Source organism: Cajanus cajan, chromosome 2 (assembly GCF_000230855.2).
Source record: "Cajanus cajan strain Asha chromosome 2, NIPB_CcT2T_4, whole genome shotgun sequence".
NCBI classification, from domain to species: Eukaryota; Viridiplantae; Streptophyta; class Magnoliopsida; order Fabales; family Fabaceae; genus Cajanus; species Cajanus cajan.
The window spans coordinates 66,962,415-66,982,208 of NC_138518.1; the positions used below are offsets into that span (position 1 = coordinate 66,962,415).

Below are 19,794 nucleotides of genomic sequence, written 5' to 3' on the forward strand. Positions count from 1 at the left end.
ACAAATCACGTAAACCTGCAAAACGGCTTCCTTTGGTACGCGACAATTTACCTTTAAAAAATAAACAAATCGATTCCTCACCTGTTAAACCTAAAAAATGTTCGCACCGCTTGCCGACTTCCGCCAACAACAAAGGATACGCCCCCGGAAGACCACTACGAAGATGCTCTCCACAAACTCACACCGCCGCCTATCGCACCTGCTAATCGGAACTCCTACAACAAATACGACACAATAACCGGATCGCAAATCAACTGATCATGCAAAACCCTGAAAAACAACATAACCCTTCATAAACATACCAAACACGGGCAAATATAAACATTACAAGGACGACTATGCAATTCTTCAATTTTCCTCATTACATCATAATCTCAACCGTTCAATAATTTAATATTATATCTACGGTCATCCTAATTCCTAAACATGCTGCACGGATGGACGACTTACTAAACTTCACTATCAGAGACTTCACCTGTAAACTTTTTGTGATTCCACTTTCAAGCTACTCGCTAAATATTTTTAAAATGAATTATCCATTTTTTTTAGTGAAAAATAAATCATCTTCTTACTTATTTATTCTATTCTTAAAATTATCCGGACAGGTAACCTATCTTTAGTATTTATTATCTTTTCATTTAACTAGTTTTTTGAAATTTTTATGAAAATGTATTGTTTTTTCCTCACGAAAAAAGATTGACGTATTCCGACATTTTATACCCAAAATCCACATAAATATGGTTAATTGTATGTGTAAACATGATTAATTTCTTTCGCACGTGGTTAAAAATAACAAACTTTAATTGTATACGATTAATTATCTATGTTTATGATCAATAAAGTCATAACTCGCATGGTTATTGAAATATTTAAATGTGTTTAATTTTACATCTCAAATAAATAATAATATTATATAGATTAATAAAAATATAATGATAGAAGTAATGATAATAATGGTTAAAATAATGGTTATGACGATAAAAATGATATAAAAAATCATGATAATGGTGATGCGTGATAATTTTATTTATAAATTTTTTTATCTAAATCATTTATTTTAATCCAAGATTTATTATTTGTTATTCTTATGTTTTAAACACTTGTTTGAAAAATATTACACTAACATTCCTTTTTGTGTTACATTAACTTTATTAAATTTTTTTAATCATACTATTAGTACAAAATATTTATCAATTTTGTTGGTGTTTAATATCTGTTAAGGAACCTCACTAATCATCTTTAGTCATATTTCTCTTTCCAATCATATTTTTTTCATAAACAAGATTTCAGCGCGAAACCTTACTTAAAAAAATCGAATTTAATCCCACATAGACGAATAACTTGTTGGTACCCATTAATTATTTAAAAACATTACAATGTAGATTAGGTAAAAAAAACATGAGAGTTAACACGATTTATAAGAACAAAATCATCAAATGAATCTAAGAGGAGTTAATATGTTTTAAATATGTGATATGTTTTAATAATTGAAATATTTTTAACATGTTCTATTAAAAATTAAAATATAAGTTGAGATTTGAATTTGTGACGAAATTTTTTTTTGAGTTTTTCTAGATTGGTATATATATATAAACAAAAAGATAGGGCGAAAAGGTAACTTTTAAAAAGCTTAACAACATATATTAAACAATTGTTTTACCAATATACTAAAAATTAATAGTACAAATTATTTGACACTTGTATTTTTTAACTAATAATTAAAATTTGATTATTGACTAAGTATGGAGACGTGATTAAAGATATTACTCTACCTTTACTGAACTTTATTCAATGAAAATGAATTATATCTTATTATTAAAAAATATATATATTAATGAATAAAGTAATATTTATTATTAATTTTTTAGAACTTACTAAAACATTAAATAATTTTATTGTGTTGAATGCTAATATTTGTATTTAATAATTCATACATTTAATCTCTTATCTCAATAGCATATATTGATAATATAAAAAAATTAAAATAACAACGCACCATGATAAATGTAAGGAAAATAGATATATCTGAGAATAATATTTTTTTTAATATTTTTGTAGGTATAAACTTGATTGATAAAAGATAGAAGCTGAACCATTAAGGTTGGTCTAGTAATAGATGTTAAGGTAATATGCATAAGGTCTTAAGTTTAAAATTTGTTATTATTATTGTAATTTATGTGATTAAAAATAAAATAAAAGATAGTTGGTGGATCTAAATTTATACAAATCGATGTATTTTATAGAAAAATTATAAAAAAAAATATTTTTATTCAAACTTAAATGATTGAGTAAGGTGTGAGTTAGAGTAAAGTCTTTTATACTGAATTCAATTTCAATGAATAAAAAAAGTAAATATTTTTCAATAACTAATTTTTTTCAAACATAATAATGGAATGTAAGTAAGTTGAGATTCACCCACGTAACCCAACCCAATTCAATAACAATTTAATGAGTTAGTTTTGGTCATTGGATTAAGTTGGGCATTTTATATTGATCCAATTACAATCGAAGTGATTAATTCTTAACGAGATTTTAATCAGATTAATCAAACTGAATTAATAATAATAATTAATTATCTAATCTAATAAAATCTGATGAATATATCAAACATGAGACGCATTAGTTAGTGTTATTTTCACTATAAAATGTGTTGAACTAAAGAATCCAAATCCTAAAAAGTTGTCAAGTCTGGACGATAATAAAGATTTTTTTTTTCTTTTTTTATAACTTAACCAAATTGCTCGGATGTACTTTTTACGCCCAATATTGAAGAAAATGTACAGTCATTTGTATCCATAAGTGAAAAAGAAAATTGAACTTAATAATCCGAACTATTTAGCGTCCATAAAATGATCTTTAAAAACGAGTAAAAAACATTTAAACCATAATTTGCTCGATTAGTTAATTGAACCATCAAGTTGACGAGCGAAGGTTAAATTAGTTCATCAATTTGAAAGTTTTTTTTTATTTATTTTTTTTATAATAAAACGTAGTAAAAGTTGTCATAGTAGGAATCAAAACCCTAACCGGTTAATTAGTTTAATCATCATGTTAGCGAGTCAAGATCAATTTTTATTTTATTTTAAGGGAAGTCAAGATCAAAATGATTTATTAATTTAAAAATATTATTTAAATAAAACATAATAAAAGTTGACAAATTATATAATATTTTTTTAGTTGTGATTATTTAATCACCTTAGTAATCACTAAACTATTTACTAAACTAACATGTTTTGTTGTATATAGTTGACTTAAATAATTCATATGATATGTTCTTATTTTAAAATTATATGTTAATTCATGCAGTTTAATATCAATTTGTAATTTGGTTGTTTGGTAAGTATTTTATTGACTATAATTTTTTTGTGAGCTTTTTAAGATATGGTATAAAATTGATTATATTTTATAAGTATAAAATATATGTGACATTAATATTTTAAAAAAATAATAGAAATTAGATCATATAATTTAATTAATAATACGTGAGTTTAACCTATAACTTACTTATCAATAGTTAGATTGATTCAATTGATCTAATTTTCAAAATATTTATCAAAATACTCATGAAATATTTTACAAAATGACATAAATAAGAGACACATTAATGAATTTCATAATAGTAAGCCTAAATTTGTCTGGATTTGTTTCCTCAACACATTATATATGTATATTTTATGATATTGAAACTTTAAAAGTATTTCATTGATTTGCTATAACGAATAAACATCCTTGCATTTAATGAAAATGTTAAAATATAAATACAATTTCTGGTGAAAAAAAAATAATGTTTCTTACGAGGAAAGTAAAAAAAAAAAAAAAAAAAAGCAACAAGAAAAAAAGAGTGTCAAATATAATAATGTCAATGCCAAATGTTGGTAACACCTTTTCGATGGAACAAAGATTATTCCCTAAACTGTACTACTTGTTTTGAGGCAAACCCTTATTATATTAACGTGAAGGTCCTCCCAAGCTCTTAAAAGCTAAGTTAGCACCAAAATTATTCTCGTATAACATCCTTAATAGACACTTAAGTGGACTTTGTAAATACAGGTATCAAAGAGTTATCGAAGAATAAGTGATTTAATTCTAGTGTAAAAATTATGCCAAAACACTTTCTCGCTCATAACTTGTGATTATTTGTCCATTGGATATATTGTGTACTAAGCTTAAATACTTATATCATTTGTTTTGCAAAGTTACTTTTGTACCATGCTTAAACTTCTAACCTTGTTGGTTTTGAAAGTTTGGAGAGGTTTATTAGACAAAAAAATATTTGGGTAGTAGTTAAACTTGAGTTAAGTTTACTTGTGTAACTAGAATGACATACAAAACAATTGTTTTAACATTTATTGGTTAGTGAAATCTTCCTAGATTGAAAGAATCGAACATAATTCAGGTTAGGTGAATCAATATAAAACAAGTGTAGTAAGATTATTTGTCATATCATGTATATCTCTCGTTATTTGCCTATTTTTATGTAAGATATTTGATATATTTGTGCATAATCAATTGATGTATTAGACGAATTTTTAAGACAATTTTCTAAAGAGATTTTTTAAAATTTTTAAGATAGATTGCTAGATTGATTATTTGATATATATTTTGGAACAAATTTTTAATGGGATTCTTTGAGATATCATTCATATATGTGTATATATATATATATATATATATATATATATATATTAATGTATTTGTGAAAAGATGAATGTGTTATCCTTGCTTTTCCTCACTTTTTTTGATGATTTTTTTTTTACAAATATTAGTGTGTCCACTAAAAACACTTTAATTTACATTACAAACATTCAACCTCTTTTGTGTGTTTCTTTATGTTTCACCATACTCACAACTTAACCTTTAAAGCATATGCCAAAAAAGCTTATAGCTAAATACCCACATATAAATTTTGTTATGGATTAAAAATTGATTGTTAAAGATTCACTTATTAATTGAGTGGGGATGGATAATAAGATACATGTATATGTGAGTATTGCACTTTAAAACTTTTAAAATCACTTTTAATTATATCTAAAATAAATAATTTGGTCTATCTTTTTTTTTTAGTATAAATGTATATTCCAAATTTTTTAGTACAAATATATGTTACCAAAATTAATTTTAATATAAATAATGTTTTAATTTTTTAAAATATATTTTATTTCTTACCCTCTTTCTTTAAAAAATATACCATAACAAATAATCACACATATATGGATACTTACAATACATACATGTATATATTATTACTTGTAAAGTAAGTTTTGGTAAACTTACTCCACTCAATAACTCATATTTTTACATTAAATTTTAACGATTCATCCGTTAAACTAAAAATTATTAATATATAAATTAAGTATATAAATTTTAAAAATTGAAAATTATATAATACTTTGATATGTACATTCAAATAAATGTATAATTTTTTTTTATTATTATCAATTGATTTGAATTAATAAAATAAAATATCAAATAATTTTTAAATTTTAAAAAAATATATAAACTTAATTTATATACTAAAACCTTAAATATTAACTATTGAATCTTAAAAATTTATTATAAAATATAAATTATTGCATAAAATGAGTGTAGTAAAACTTATCCCTAGTATTTCGGGCAATTGTTAAGTCCCAAACATATTTCACATTACTTCCGTAAAGAAAATCCAGTTTATAATCATGAGTTGTGGTCCTGTAATTGGCACCAGTTGCTACAACTTCAAAATCACTGATAACATAAACTTTGTCTTCTTTTAATTGACTTAGAAACCTATAAGTCAATGTTTTTGTGACAGAAACATCCATCTTGTTCCCTGCAAATAAAAATATAAATAAAAATCGTTAATGTGCAATCTAGTTATTAAGAATGAAAAGGGTAAACATAAATTAACAGAATCACACTTTATCCAATAAAACCATTAATGTTAGAAACTATCCAAATTCCAAAAATGGATTATCTTCACCTTGATCATCTAAATTTCTCTTGATTCAGAGCAGACAGAAGGTCATATAGACCAGCCATTGTGCAATTGTGAAATAGAAGGAATATATATAATTTGAGAAAAAAGACAGAATAGAGAGAGACTTCTGAACTGATGCAAGTGCAACTTCTCAATAGCACACTCACTCATTTTATAAAACATTGCATAAAGCAGTGTAAATGACATATAATTCATAATTGTCACTGCACACCTCATCTAAGAAAATTATTAGATAAAAAAAAAGGTTGTTGAACTCTCCATTTGAAAACAAAGTCACACCTCATAAGCCATAAGGAATAGGAATAGTCTGTGATTATTGAATGTCGGCTACAGTGTCCATTTACACTACACAAGTTAAAAGCTAATACCATATATTGCATTGAAACAATGATAAACCTTCTCGGAAATACAAAATCGAGTGCATAGATCATTCATGTACATGCAGCTGTACACCATATTGTTGTTGCACTATTTTTATTTTTTTGTTTTCTTTTATAAAATTGATATTAAAAATTTGAAATTACAAACATATTTCTAAAATAGGAAGTTTAGGAGGGTAATTCACAGTGGTTAGCCTGACTTTTCATGAGAGATTGCCACCTATAAAAGTTTCCTTCTAGTGAGAATTTATATATGTAGGAAGAGAAAAAAAAATCATTGGGTATAAGACTAACTCTTGATATATTTATTTCGGTCAATAACTCATATTATATATTAAAGTTAAGCGATTTAACACTTAAGTTAAAAAATCTTACCACAAAGATCAAAATTACAATTTTTTTTTAAGAGATTTGAAAATTATTTTATATTTTATTTCATTTATTCAAATTAATATATAAAATATTTTTATAGATATATATCAATTTGAATTAATGAAATGAAGAGTTAATTAATTTTATATTTTTTTAAAAATTTGTAGGATTGATCTATGTAGTGAAAAAATTTAATTTAACGGTTATATCACTAAAATTTTATGTAAAATATGAGTTATTAAATTTAGTAAATTTATCTTAAAATAGATTGATCCCTTCCTTTTTAGATATATATATATATATATATATATATATATATATATATTATATTATTTATTTATTCTCCTTTCTTATTTATACTTGATGGTACCATTTAGTGATTTTTAAACCTCTCACTCTCACACTTTAAATAATTACTCATTATTTTTTCTTTCTTTTTTTTAAATAGACACAAAATGCTTTCCCCCTCTATTACTTACTATTAATAATTGGGATATATCCCTTTATAATGTACACAAATACTCTAATAAGAAAAATATTATAATCAATAAAAGATAAAATTTATAAGTACTCTTAAAATACTAATTAATGATTTAACAGTATTTTTTTAACATACTACTAATATTACCTTTTTACAATTTCAACAATTATTTTCATTCATTAACTTTTTAAACAATTAGTATTTTGTATATGTATATATTTAAGAAACCCGATTTTGAAATCGTGACTAAGAACCACGATTACAAATTTTAAATATGAATTATTATATAATTATGACAGTTTTATTTTCTCTTTAAATATTAAATTAGGAGTTTAGTTATTATCAGGATCAACTAAATGGTGGGGCTGGAGTAGTATGTTGAAAAAATCATTGGTTCAAACATTATTTTTTTTATACGTTATATGTATTTTTATAATAGATGATATGAACAAGTCAAATAAAATTAGTATATGCAACAAAATTTTGAGTTTGTGAAAAAATATTTAACACAGTTATATATAAAGGCTTGCACTTAAAAGTATTAATTAAATTGAAACAATTATGGACACTCAATAATAATTATCTTTTATGCATTGTTAATACACATATTTTAAATATCAATAATTAATAAAATTATAATAAACAAAATTTAAATAATTATTATTAAAGTTAATAAAATATAATAATTTTCATTAATTAAATGGTAATATAAAAATTTATCCTATCAACATATTTGTTTGGACCAAATATTTTTATTCAAAGTTTAATTATATTGAATGGTTAAATGTAATATTGTGCATTATCTTAATAATTATTGATTTAATTAAATTATTATGTGTTGTGAGAATTTGTTGTTTGATTCTTGATAAACTTTGAGAATTTAGGAATTCTCATGAGTTTTAACTATTTAGGAGTTTCTCTGAGCAAATGTCAAATTTGACCTATTGGAGGAGTGTATATGAGATTTTTCTTAAAAAGTAAATTTCATAAGTTTAGTTTCTTAAAAAAAAAAATAGAGAGAGAAACTACGGAGTTTGAGAGGATTCCTTCTTCCTGAAGTCTTTCGTAGAGAACTATGACCTTCCTTAGAGATCAGTTGTTGGATTGGTGTTGAGATTCAAAACTTAGAACGTTGAAAATCAAGCAGTGGTAGTAGTATCATGCAGAGTTTTCTTGGAGGAGCTTGTTTTCTTTTTATTCATTCTCTTTTCTTTTGGAGTTAGAGGTAAGGGAAGATAGAATTTCATTTTTAGATGAATCTGTGAAGTTGTGTGTGGTTAAATTGTGGATAAATTGATGAATTGTGAGATGGAGTCTATGCATTGTGGGTTTTTAGTGTTTTATTTCCAACTAAAGAGAAATTTATGAATTAGAGTCACTCATTTGTTGCATGCGAAAGTTCTTGTTATATATGAATTGTTAGTGATGCATATATGTTGTTTAATGCATTGTATGCTTAGATTCTTTTGAGTTTCAGGTGGTTTTGAGCCAGAATGTGAATCTTCCACGTGCAAAATTCAACATCATGTTGGATGCAACTTCAAGGCATCAGACATGATGCAAGTCGGAGGTTCTTTATCTGACTTACATTGAGTGTGCGATTGGTAACATAAAGTGTGAGTTAGATAAGATCTTTCTGACTTTGTCACATTAGTGTAGGTTAAATGGCGTTGGGCGTGGATGACAATGGAACTCTATGACACCGTGATGTTGAGCCCCGGTTGTGTGATCTCGAGTGTGATCAAGATAAAAGCTATACATCTATGTGACACTGGGCACCAATGTTGTGACATTAAACATGAGTCAGACAAAGGCTCGTTGTTTAAAATGGGGTCGGGCATGGGTTTGACCACGCCAAGTATGATTGTCACATGGACTCTCTACCTCATTCACATTTGGTATGGGTAAATTGGCATCAAACATGGGTGAGTTAGAGAGACTTTGTCTTAAGTATGATTAAGTAATAATGCTTATATGTTGTATGTTGTTGCATGGTGTTAGTTATTTATACATTTATTTAGAATGATGTATATAGATGATTAAACTGTTGAAAGTCATAAGTTGAGTTACATGTTGTATTGTTGAGATGGTGGTGTGGAGAATGCTTAAGGCATTGTGTTGAGTTGTGCTGATTGACTTGGGATTAGAAGAGATGTTTGTTTAAAAAGTTAATTATCTCATTATGATGATATTTTGTTGTGGTGCTTTACGAGTCTAGATGTTGAAAACCCTTTTTTAGAAGTTGATTCTTTAAGTGGATTGTTAAGTTTCCTCTAGGATCTTAGTTGATGCAATACAAGGACAAGGCCGAGTCATACTTTTTGTAAGCGACCACAATATAGGATGAGGTACAAAGCAACTAAATGGAGTAAGGTATAAGGTTTGGGGTCAAAATCCCAAACTGAGTATTACAAAGGTGTAATATTTGGAAGGTGATTGAATGACTAATCTCATAGGAAACTTTGTTATGCATACTAGGGTCATGCTTGACCCATATCCAAGCTGTCATACCTTGACAATAATACTATACTTTTTTAATTTAAGTGACAAAATATGAGAAACCCTTTGTTGTAAATTTTTATCCAAATTAATTGTTGATCTATCTAGCCCAAAAGGATCATGTTGTTTAATTGGTTCGATATGGTTAAATTACTTATATTGCTCACCTATGCTGTAAGAGATTTCTTAGTTGCATGTATGACAACACATTTTGTTATTGTGTTGAACATATGTTTTTGAGTTTATGAATGGTGTTGTGCATATGCTATGTTGTTGTGTGAATAAGTTGCAATCTTGTTGTGTTGCTCAAGTTAAAAATGGTATTGTGCGGTTCATATGCCATGTTGATCTATTGATGGTTGATTGATTATGTTGTAGGTTGAGAACATGTTGCGTTGAATAGTTGGGTTGTAAATGGACAAATGTTTGTACATGTTGAGTTGTTAAAGTTGTAGTATGGTTAGTTAATTCTTTTATTCTTGTCGATTATTTTTGAATAATAGTTTACCCTTACTTATTTTCCTGTAATTGGTTTGCAATGATCATACTTAGTATAAGAGTAAAACATGAATAGGCCAGCGAAAGAGTTTTTTTGAGAGACATATTAGAGGATGACAACATTGTTTTGGACTACCCTTAGTGTGACATTTCTTTTGTAGTCTTGTTTGATTGACAACCTAGGTTTATTCTTTCAGTATTGGATTACTGTATATGTATGTGTTGTATAACTTTTCCTGTAGTCCCACCGATGGATTTATTTATGATAGTGAAAATATTACATTAAGTTCAATTAATATTACATAATTATCTAAAATTTTCACTGCCAAACATGTTATTGATGACATAAGAAATAGTATAAATTATTTATTTAAAATAAAAAATATAATTTATAAATTTAAAATATTTATTTATATAAATTTTAAATATAACTCATATTCAAATATAATATGTTTTATTTATATAATTTGTTATAAATTTAAACTTATATTTTAAGAGATAAAAAACATATTTTCTATATTTAATTATAAAGTATAATTTATTACAAGGTATAAAATCAAGTGTGCAGATTCTATATATTTAATTATAAAGTATAATTTATTGCAAGGTATAAAATCAAGTGTGCAGATTCTATGCCGCTGAAAGTATAACTGTATAATCCAAATCTATATTTTCCATGGTATTATAAGAGTCTTAAAAAAATATTTTATGCTTAATTATAAAGTACAAATATCGTTAAGGCGAGTTTAACTGATTGAACGGGTATGTGAGTATTATAAATCTTTTAATATTAAGAAACTTAATATTAAGTTTGATATTATAAAAATGTTGAATTTTTTTTAGTATTAAGTTTGATCTTTGCTAATAAAAAAATATTATAAAATATTAATGAATCGAAAGATTTTGTGAATTTATTTTTTTATTCAAAAAATAAAATAATTAAAATAAAAAATGATAATTAATTAAAGATATAAAATTGAATTTTAAAATAGAAAGGTAACTATTAATTAAAGTCATTTTTTTTATAAAAGAAAAAGCCATCTTTAAAGATAAATAAATAAAATAAATAAAAGAGGTGAGTATAATATTAAGAATAAAATTGATTTTCTAAAATTAGAAATAAAAACTCTATATCTCATTATATATTGATAGAGGTTATAGATAAATTAATTACTTTATTCTCTAAAATCGAGGTGCAGATTCTGTGCATTTGAAAATATAACCGCATAGAATCAATTTTTTTTCTTCTATGGTATTATTATAGTAGTATAAATATTTACAATTAAATTAAATAAATTTTTTAATTTTATTATGTATTGAATATCAAGTTTTCAGAAGAGAGAGAAAGACATTGTACAAAAGAAAGAAGAAAAGATATTTTTGTTGTTTTTAACTCTAAAGGCGCCTTCTCTTGTCTTTCTCTCTCTGCAACCAAACCAAATTAGGGTTTCTCGATCTTAATTCTTCACTGTTCTCACCCGTTTAGGGTTTTACCTTCCCAACACAACGCAGGTATATCCATCGCTCTTCCATCTGTCTGCAATCTGCATGCCCCTATTTTTATCATTGTCATCATTCTTTTTTTGTTGCTTGTTTCGGTTGTTTTCGTGTTTCTCTTTCAAAGACATTGTGTGTAGTTCGCCACTCTGGACTAGGGTTGTTTCTGCTGTAGTCTATTTCAGATTTCATTTGTATTTGATGTTTTATGGTAAAGGATTCATGCTTTATGTGATACTGTGGTGTAAAGATCTTTGCATGTTGCAACAGTTACTGATTGGAATTTGTTCTGCTGCAGGACTGGTTCTGAACAATTTTGTTCATTTTGAAGAGTATTTATCTGTTTCAACATTTTTTTAAAATTTATTTATCTCGGAAAAGTAAGGGTTATCCCTTGAAATTTTGTGGACAGCCGTTGACAACAAGAATTAGTGATTGACTATGCGATCTTCATGGGCTGATATGGCTGCAAATTCTGCAGCTGAAAATGCTGATACCGGTTCTTCTGCTAACAATGGGGAAACTGGTAGCACATTAGCTCCTTCGCGGCCAGTTTATGTTCCTCCCCATCTGAGGAACCGCCAGCCATCGGCGGAATCCCCTGCCCCAACATATAGTGGCCCTTCTACTGGTTCTGCTGGCTCTAGTTCTGGTGCTGGTAATTTGGGATCCCGTTGGTCTGCACCCAGAAATGATTATCGTTCTGGGTTTGGCGGTGGTGGACGAGCCGGTGGATGGGGAAACAAAAGTAGTGGCTGGGATCGTGGCCGGGAGCGGGAAGTCAATCCTTTTGGAGACGAGGATACTGCTGAAGAAGGGGCATCTAGTGAGCAGGAGAATACAGGAATAAATTTTGATGCCTATGAAGATATTCCAGTGGAGACCAGTGGTGAAAATGTGCCTCCACCTGTGAATACATTTGCAGAGATTGACTTGGGTGAAGCACTTAATCAGAATATAAGAAGGTGCAAATACGTGAAGCCAACTCCTGTTCAGCGGCATACCATTCCAATTTCCCTCGCTGGACGTGATTTGATGGCTTGTGCGCAGACTGGTTCTGGAAAGACAGCTGCATTCTGTTTCCCAATTATCAGTGGAATTATGAGGGGCCAACCCGTACAGAGGCCAGCTCGTGGGGTGCGTACAGCGCATCCGCTTGCGCTTGTTCTTTCTCCAACTAGGGAACTATCAATGCAAGTGAGTTATTGATATTAACCTTTTATTATGGCATATTTTTTATTGGGCACGGTTCTGCAATGAAAATATATTTGAAATCTTGTAATTTGGTTTCAGATACATGAAGAGGCTAGAAAGTTTTCATACCAAACTGGGGTTAGGGTGGTTGTTGCTTATGGTGGAGCACCAATAAATCAGCAGGTTTTTGTCCCTTTTATCTCTGCTTCTCTTTATTTTTTACTTTTTTATTTATTGTATGGAATTTTGAGATGAGGGGCTCAATTTGAATTTGGATAATTGGAAAACCAAGGGCTAAACATAAGCAATTAAAATTAGGGGCACCAAAATTGTGCTTTTTTGGTATTTGTAGGTATGTTTGTGACTTTGTGTTCATGTTTGTATCTTTTTTTGTGTCTATGCACTTTAAAATTAATAGGTTTTGATATGTTTTGTATCAAATTTGTGTATGGTAAGCTAATCTAACTTCTATCATCATCTACAATCATTAGTATTTCATATAGTTATGTTCAAGGTGAATCACATTATTATTATTGCAACCACATATTTCAGTTTGCTCATCATTTCAATCTTCCAATTATTTCGCATTTTGGTACTTGAGAAGTTTTTGCATGTCTCTGTTTGGATATTGACTGGTTATAAGAACTTTATGGTTATATATTATTTCATAGTTTCTGGTGGTGCAGTACCTTGTATAATGAGTCTGAAACTTATCACTGTAGATTCATACTATTGTTGATTCTGTCCTGTTGCAGTTTTTACTGAATGGGTCCAATGTGGAGTCTAGATTGACTTATGAAGTTTTTCCTTTAAATGATAGTAAGATCTTTTAGATTTTGGTATATACCTAACAAGTTATATTGTCTCTAGCTGCGGGATCTTGAAAGAGGGGTGGACATTCTTGTTGCAACTCCTGGAAGACTGGTAGATTTGCTGGAGAGAGCTAGAGTTTCACTGCAGATGATTCGATATCTGGCCTTAGATGAGGCAGATCGGATGCTGGATATGGGTTTTGAACCGCAAATAAGGAAGATTGTTCAACAAATGGACATGCCTCCACCTGGTGTTAGACAGACTATGTTGTTCAGTGCCACATTTCCGAAAGAGATACAGGTCTGATATAGTCTGTAAAATATGCTTTCATTTGGCATGTGATTTTTAATAAGAACATGTTTCTAATTTTGCTACCTTTTCTACTTCATGAGGGCTGAGGCAGTTAGGCTTGCTTCCTCCCCTTTTGTTGTCCCCTTGTCTCTAGGGCCGGCATATGGACTCCTTTGATATTTAGTGCTGGTTGAAATTTCAAGTCTGTGCACTTATGTGTTAGGGAGATGGGTTTTACTTCAGGGCTTAGGTTGTCATTGCTCTGAATCTGATATGCATTTTTCTTGTGTATTGTGGAATCACATACTTTCTTCCGTGGTCTTGTTGTCTCAGAAAGAGTGCTCTTATAATGTTATTTTGTTGTTTTAATTTGATTTGAGATAAGTGGTTTGAGAGGTATAAATAATGCATGAATACCTATTTGTTGTGTATATTATAACTTTCAACACTTATTTATTTTTATGAAATGTGGTTGATATGCAGAGATTGGCTTCTGATTTCCTTTCAAAATATATTTTCCTCGCTGTTGGAAGAGTGGGTTCAAGTACTGATTTAATTGTCCAGAGAGTCGAGTATGTTCAAGAGTCTGACAAGAGAAGTCACCTGATGGATCTTCTTCATGCACAGAGGGCAAATGGTGTACAAGGAAAGGTACACTTACATAAAACTTAACACAAGTGATTTTAGAAATTAATTAAATTTTGAGTTGATTCAAGCTGTGTTGGTGCTTATATCCATTAGGTTTAAAACAATATGCTGTGAATGAATTTACAGCTTTTCTCAATTGTCTATTGTCAGGTTTCCAAGAGAAATACCAGAGCTTTTCTCAATGACTGTTGTCTTGTAACTATCCTGACCCACTTGGGATGGTTTGTTCTGAGTGATGCTCATGTTCATCTACTCGGTGCATTTTTTTTAAAGAATTAACATGAGTAGAAGATGGATGCTAACAGATAGTAAGATAGGGCATACCAAACTAACAATTTTTGTAAAGAAACATCTAAAAAAGAGTCTAAACTGATTCTGAGCAACATGTATGCCATTTGTTTCCCTGACATTTCAGGTCAATGCATAAATTATGTTGTATTAAATATTAATATTAATTATTTTGATCTGTGTCTGGTTATACACATGCAAAATTACCTTTATATTACTGTTTGTATGGAGGATTTGCAGTATTGATAATCTTTTTTGTTCTACTGTGTAGTTATTTGTTTTGTTTTTTAAGAGTAAACTCTTGCTAAATTATCATCATTTATAATATTATTTCATGCATGCTTTTTGTTTTTTTGTAGCAAGCCTTGACTTTAGTTTTTGTGGAGACGAAGAAGGGAGCTGATTCCCTGGAACACTGGTTGTGTCTTAATGGTTTTCCTGCAACTACTATTCATGGTGACAGGTCACAGCAGGTTAGTCCATTGCCCAAATCTTAATAGTAAACAGCTCTCTTGTCGTAACTGGTTTTCATATGGCTTTAATGAATGTTGTGTAGCATAACACTTGTATGAAAATGGTTGGTATTGTGGTAAAAAATGATACATTTAATACAAATCCAACTTGCCTTCTATTGGCCACATTTTGCCTTCCCCATATTTTCATTGACTTTTGTTTATAGTCAAAATACTAAGCTATTTGAAGTGAATCCCCCGTTCCCTGAATTGGTATGCTCTCTCCGTATTGTGATTTTGTTTTTCCAATAATTTTCACTCCCATCTGCTTTCTCTCAAACCAATGCTTTTGGTTTAAAAATTCTGTACAAATTAAGATTGGTCATCTCAATTAAGTAAAAGAGCTATTATATCTGAGAAAATGAAATTCACATTTAAAATATAATTCATGGTCATAGGTTATATATCATGTCAAGAAAATGAACACGTCTTGGGTCAATTAGAACATTTGCACCTTTGCTCTCGATTGTATATTCTTAAGTGGGCACTCCCTCATTTAACACCAGTTGCTTAAACAAGCATCTATCGAAGGATAAAATGAACCATTAAAGTAATTATAAATTTTAGTATCCAATCCTTAAATTTGTAAGCAACAGCTAAAGATGCCCTTGGCACATTTATGGAGAAGGAAAAATTTTTAAATTCTAAAAACATCTTGGAAGAACATCCAATCTTGCTGTCTCACCTTAACAGTGAAGCAATAGAAGATGTGAGAAATCAGAACTGAGAAGGGAAGATCGGAGAAGGACAAGGACTCAAGGAGCCCATTTGTTTGAACATTTTTTACTTTAAAAAAGCAATTTTTTTTAAAAAAATAAAATAAGCAGTTTTATACTTATTGGATGTGTTTGTCTAAAATGCTTATTGTTTTGTTATTTTTAAGATGCAACTCTTATCTGCCTTAATTTTTTTTAAATCACCTTTTCCTAGATTTTTTTAAATTTTTTTTTAAACAAACTGGCCCAAGAACCCTCCACAGCCAATGAAGTTGGTTTGAGCAATTTATTTATTTATTTATTATTTTTATTAATGGATGTCAAGAAAAGAAAAAATTAAAAAATGGGTTGCTCATTTTTCCATTAGCCTTAATGGCATGAACTATTTCCTTATGATTCTCCTGCATCATCGAATTCTAATGTTGTGTACTGCATTCCTTTGAATATTCTTTTAACTCTAATACAAAGCACAAAATCTTGAGTCTTGTAAGATTTGCAAGTCAAACGTTGGATGAGCCAGTCATCAAGTGGTTATTCCTATAAAATAATTGGTTTTTCTGTCACAGGCCGTGTTGTTAGCTTTAAAATGATGCTGCTTTTTTGGACATCTTTTTATTTTGGGCACATGTTTTGCAGTCATTCTCTGATGTTATTAGTGATTGGTTTGTCCGGTGCTGGAGCTAACAAGTGTTTTTATATATTATTTTTTTGTCCTGGTCGCTCATTATTAGGGTCATGGTTCTGGATTCTAGCATTATTTTGCTTGGTAGTTAGTGTTCTGAAATTGCTATTCAACTTGTTGCACTCATTATGCTGGAACCCTTTTACCTCTTACCATTTCATAGTGTTGGGTTTTGTCCTGGACTGTACATCAGTGTTATTTTGTTATGTATATACTTGTTTGTCTTACTGTGTTCATATCGATTTTGAAATATCTGCAGGAAAGAGAATTAGCATTGAGGTCATTTAAAAGTGGCAAAACCCCCATATTGGTTGCCACTGATGTTGCTGCACGTGGTCTTGACATTCCCCATGTTGCTCATGTGGTCAACTTTGACCTGCCAAATGATATTGATGATTATGTACACCGTATTGGTAGAACAGGTCGAGCAGGAAAGAAAGGCCTTGCTACTGCATTCTTTAATGATAACAATTCATCACTTGCTAGAGCTTTAGCAGATCTGATGCAAGAAGCAAATCAAGAAGTACCTGCTTGGCTCTCACGGTATGCTGCTCGTTCTTCTTTTGGTGGAGGGAGGAACCGCCGTTCAGGTGGTCGATTTGGTAGTCGCGACTTTCGAAGAGAGGGCTCTTTCAATAGAGGTTCCTCAGATTACTACAGTGCAGGAAACAGCAGTGGTGGATATGGAGGCTCTGGTGGATATGCTGGTGGAGGGTATGGTCCTGGGGTCACTAGTGCATGGGACTAACTTTCTTTTTTTCGTAGCATTACATACCATCTTTGGTATGGGTGCGGTTACACATCTACAGGATGAATTTTCTCCCCTCTTGTTTTAAGGTCTTCAATTTACTTGTGTTTTAAGCCATCATCATTTTGTACTATTTACAGTGCTAATCATTGTGGGGGGATGGGGTTTGTATATGTGGTCTAGTTGCCACATCATTAAAAGTTGTGTAATGTTGCTAGGTATTGATGATTACTAACATATTAGGTGTTTCTTGTCGACAACATTTTGTCCCCTTCATGTTGGGTGGTAATTTTGGTGGGAGACTGGTTGTAGATTATTCCAAGGGAGAAATCGAGCTTTTTGTTATAACCCGGTCATGGTTATCTGACTTATCTCTCAAGCATGCTCTCTCAATTTCAACCCAATTTATGTTTGAATTCAATATTTCCCTACTTTGATGGGCAAAGGTTTTTGTAATATCATACTGGTGACTGAAGTGAACTAAAAGTTACTGCATATGCTTTCTATTGAGCATACCTTGTGTGCCTGGGTGACTAGTATGATAACATATTCGTTATGTTTGGATCGTATATATATCATGGGAGAGATTTACCTGGATTAAGGGCAAGATTATCTTATTACCTTGTACACTAGAGCGTGTGCAAAATTATCATAGAATTAAGAATGTACTTGTATGCCGGTCTTTTAATTAACTTGTTAGAGTTTAGAAGAGAGGATGCCTGTATTTATTTCGGCGTGTACCTCGAATTCTCAAGTCATAACACAGTCAATACCTGTTGGACGGTTCCATGTTCTCTATGTTTGTGGCAATTTTTAGGTATTCGTAGTGGATTTTTCTTTTAATGTCCTTTTAATATCTTATTAAGGGCCTCTTGCTGGTTGTTTTCAGTTTAAATTGTACAAGTTTAAAACTACAATTAGGTTAGTTTCAGTTTTCTTTGTATTTTTAGTTCTAAAATAAATTTATTTTGAAAATCATCTATTCTATTAAAATTACTTAAAAGTGTGTTTATGGTGATATTCGTATTAGCGGTGGTGAGAACGATGGTAATAATGAGTGATGGTGGTGGTGTTATTGGTGTTGTCGAAAAGGTGATTGTTAAACATAACATTAGTTTGTTTTTAAAATCTGAACTAAATATGTTTTTTTTTTTTTTTAAATGCAAGTGTTTTGAAATTGAGGAAAAGATCATTTAAGAAAATTTAAAAGCGAAATTTCTTGATTACTTCCAAATACTTGTATTTTAGTATTCCTCAAAAGGAAGCTATGTTGGGGAGGTTCAAAATGTCTCTTGATGTGAGAAACTTTCTTTAAACATTAGATTATCTTATTTTTAAATCTGGTCCATATATTTTATTAAATTTTTATATTTATTTTCTTTATTTTTCTCCCTTTTTCTATTTTGTCCTTACTTTCCTTGGTCAAGATTTAATTCTTCTCTCCTTAGCTGTCATGATGAATTATTTGGAACAACATGAACATGAGAACCTCTAGTTTGTGCGGTAGGAGCGTGGTGTTGGAGGTGATCTTTTGAGGAGATTGTGGAGTTGTGGAGATTGTTAACAATGGAGATTTACTTGCGACTAAGGATGGGTGCTTGGCCAACAAAGTCTATATTTTTAACAAGTTGGATAAGCCTAATTTGTGAAATAAATTATCTTTTTTCTAGTTCATATTTATGTTGTGAACTTCGTGATTAAATGATCAAACATACGAGCCTAATAACAACATTGAAAAAAATTCTAACCTTATTTTATGCTAAGAAAATATGAGAAAACGATATATAAAAAAATATTATATAAATCTAACCTTATTTTTGGTTTGAATTGCATTTATTTTTAATAATTTTCATCTGATTGAATCTAATAAGACAAGTTTTAAATTTTAAATCTATCAAAAAATAATTTAAAATTGTGTTTCAAAAATAAAAATAATCATTATTTTAAAGAGATTAAATTGACTTAAAATGGAAAAACAAATAATCAAAATAAATATTTTTAAAGATAAATGATTAAAATAAATTTTAAAAAATAAAAGACAAAAATATAACTCAGCATATAAAGTATGATTATGTTTTAAAATTGTCAGCACCAAACTTACAACATAAAAAATCCCTTGCTCATTATTTCTCTTTCAACAAAATTAGAACACAATACATCATACTTGAAGCGATTTTTTTTTTCATCCATGTTGTTGA

The 19,794-nt window shown here is 29.3% G+C and overlaps 1 protein-coding gene across 1 annotated transcript; it reads left to right on the forward strand.

The window, feature by feature from the left end:
- The first annotated feature begins 11,558 nt into the window (after positions 1 to 11,558).
- On the forward strand, positions 11,559 to 18,111 carry LOC109791230 (DEAD-box ATP-dependent RNA helicase 37). The gene is made up of 7 exons (XM_083068762.1): positions 11,559 to 11,719; positions 12,003 to 12,901; positions 12,998 to 13,081; positions 13,769 to 14,011; positions 14,486 to 14,653; positions 15,298 to 15,411; positions 17,108 to 18,111. Exons 2-7 carry the CDS (start codon positions 12,146 to 12,148, stop codon positions 17,594 to 17,596), a joined length of 1,854 nt encoding a protein of 617 aa, XP_082924888.1. The 5' UTR covers positions 11,559 to 11,719; positions 12,003 to 12,145; the 3' UTR covers positions 17,597 to 18,111.
- Positions 18,112 to 19,794: the final 1,683 nt, after the last annotated feature.

Coding starts and splice junctions, on each gene's coding strand:
- LOC109791230 (XM_083068762.1), top strand. CDS start 12,146: ATGCGATCTTCATGGGCTGATATGGCTGCAAATTCTGCAGCTGAAAAT. Junction 14,012..14,485: donor CATTTCCGAAAGAGATACAG/GTCTGATATAGT, acceptor GTTGATATGCAG/AGATTGGCTTCTGATTTCCT. Junction 14,654..15,297: donor CAAATGGTGTACAAGGAAAG/GTACACTTACAT, acceptor GTTTTTTTGTAG/CAAGCCTTGACTTTAGTTTT.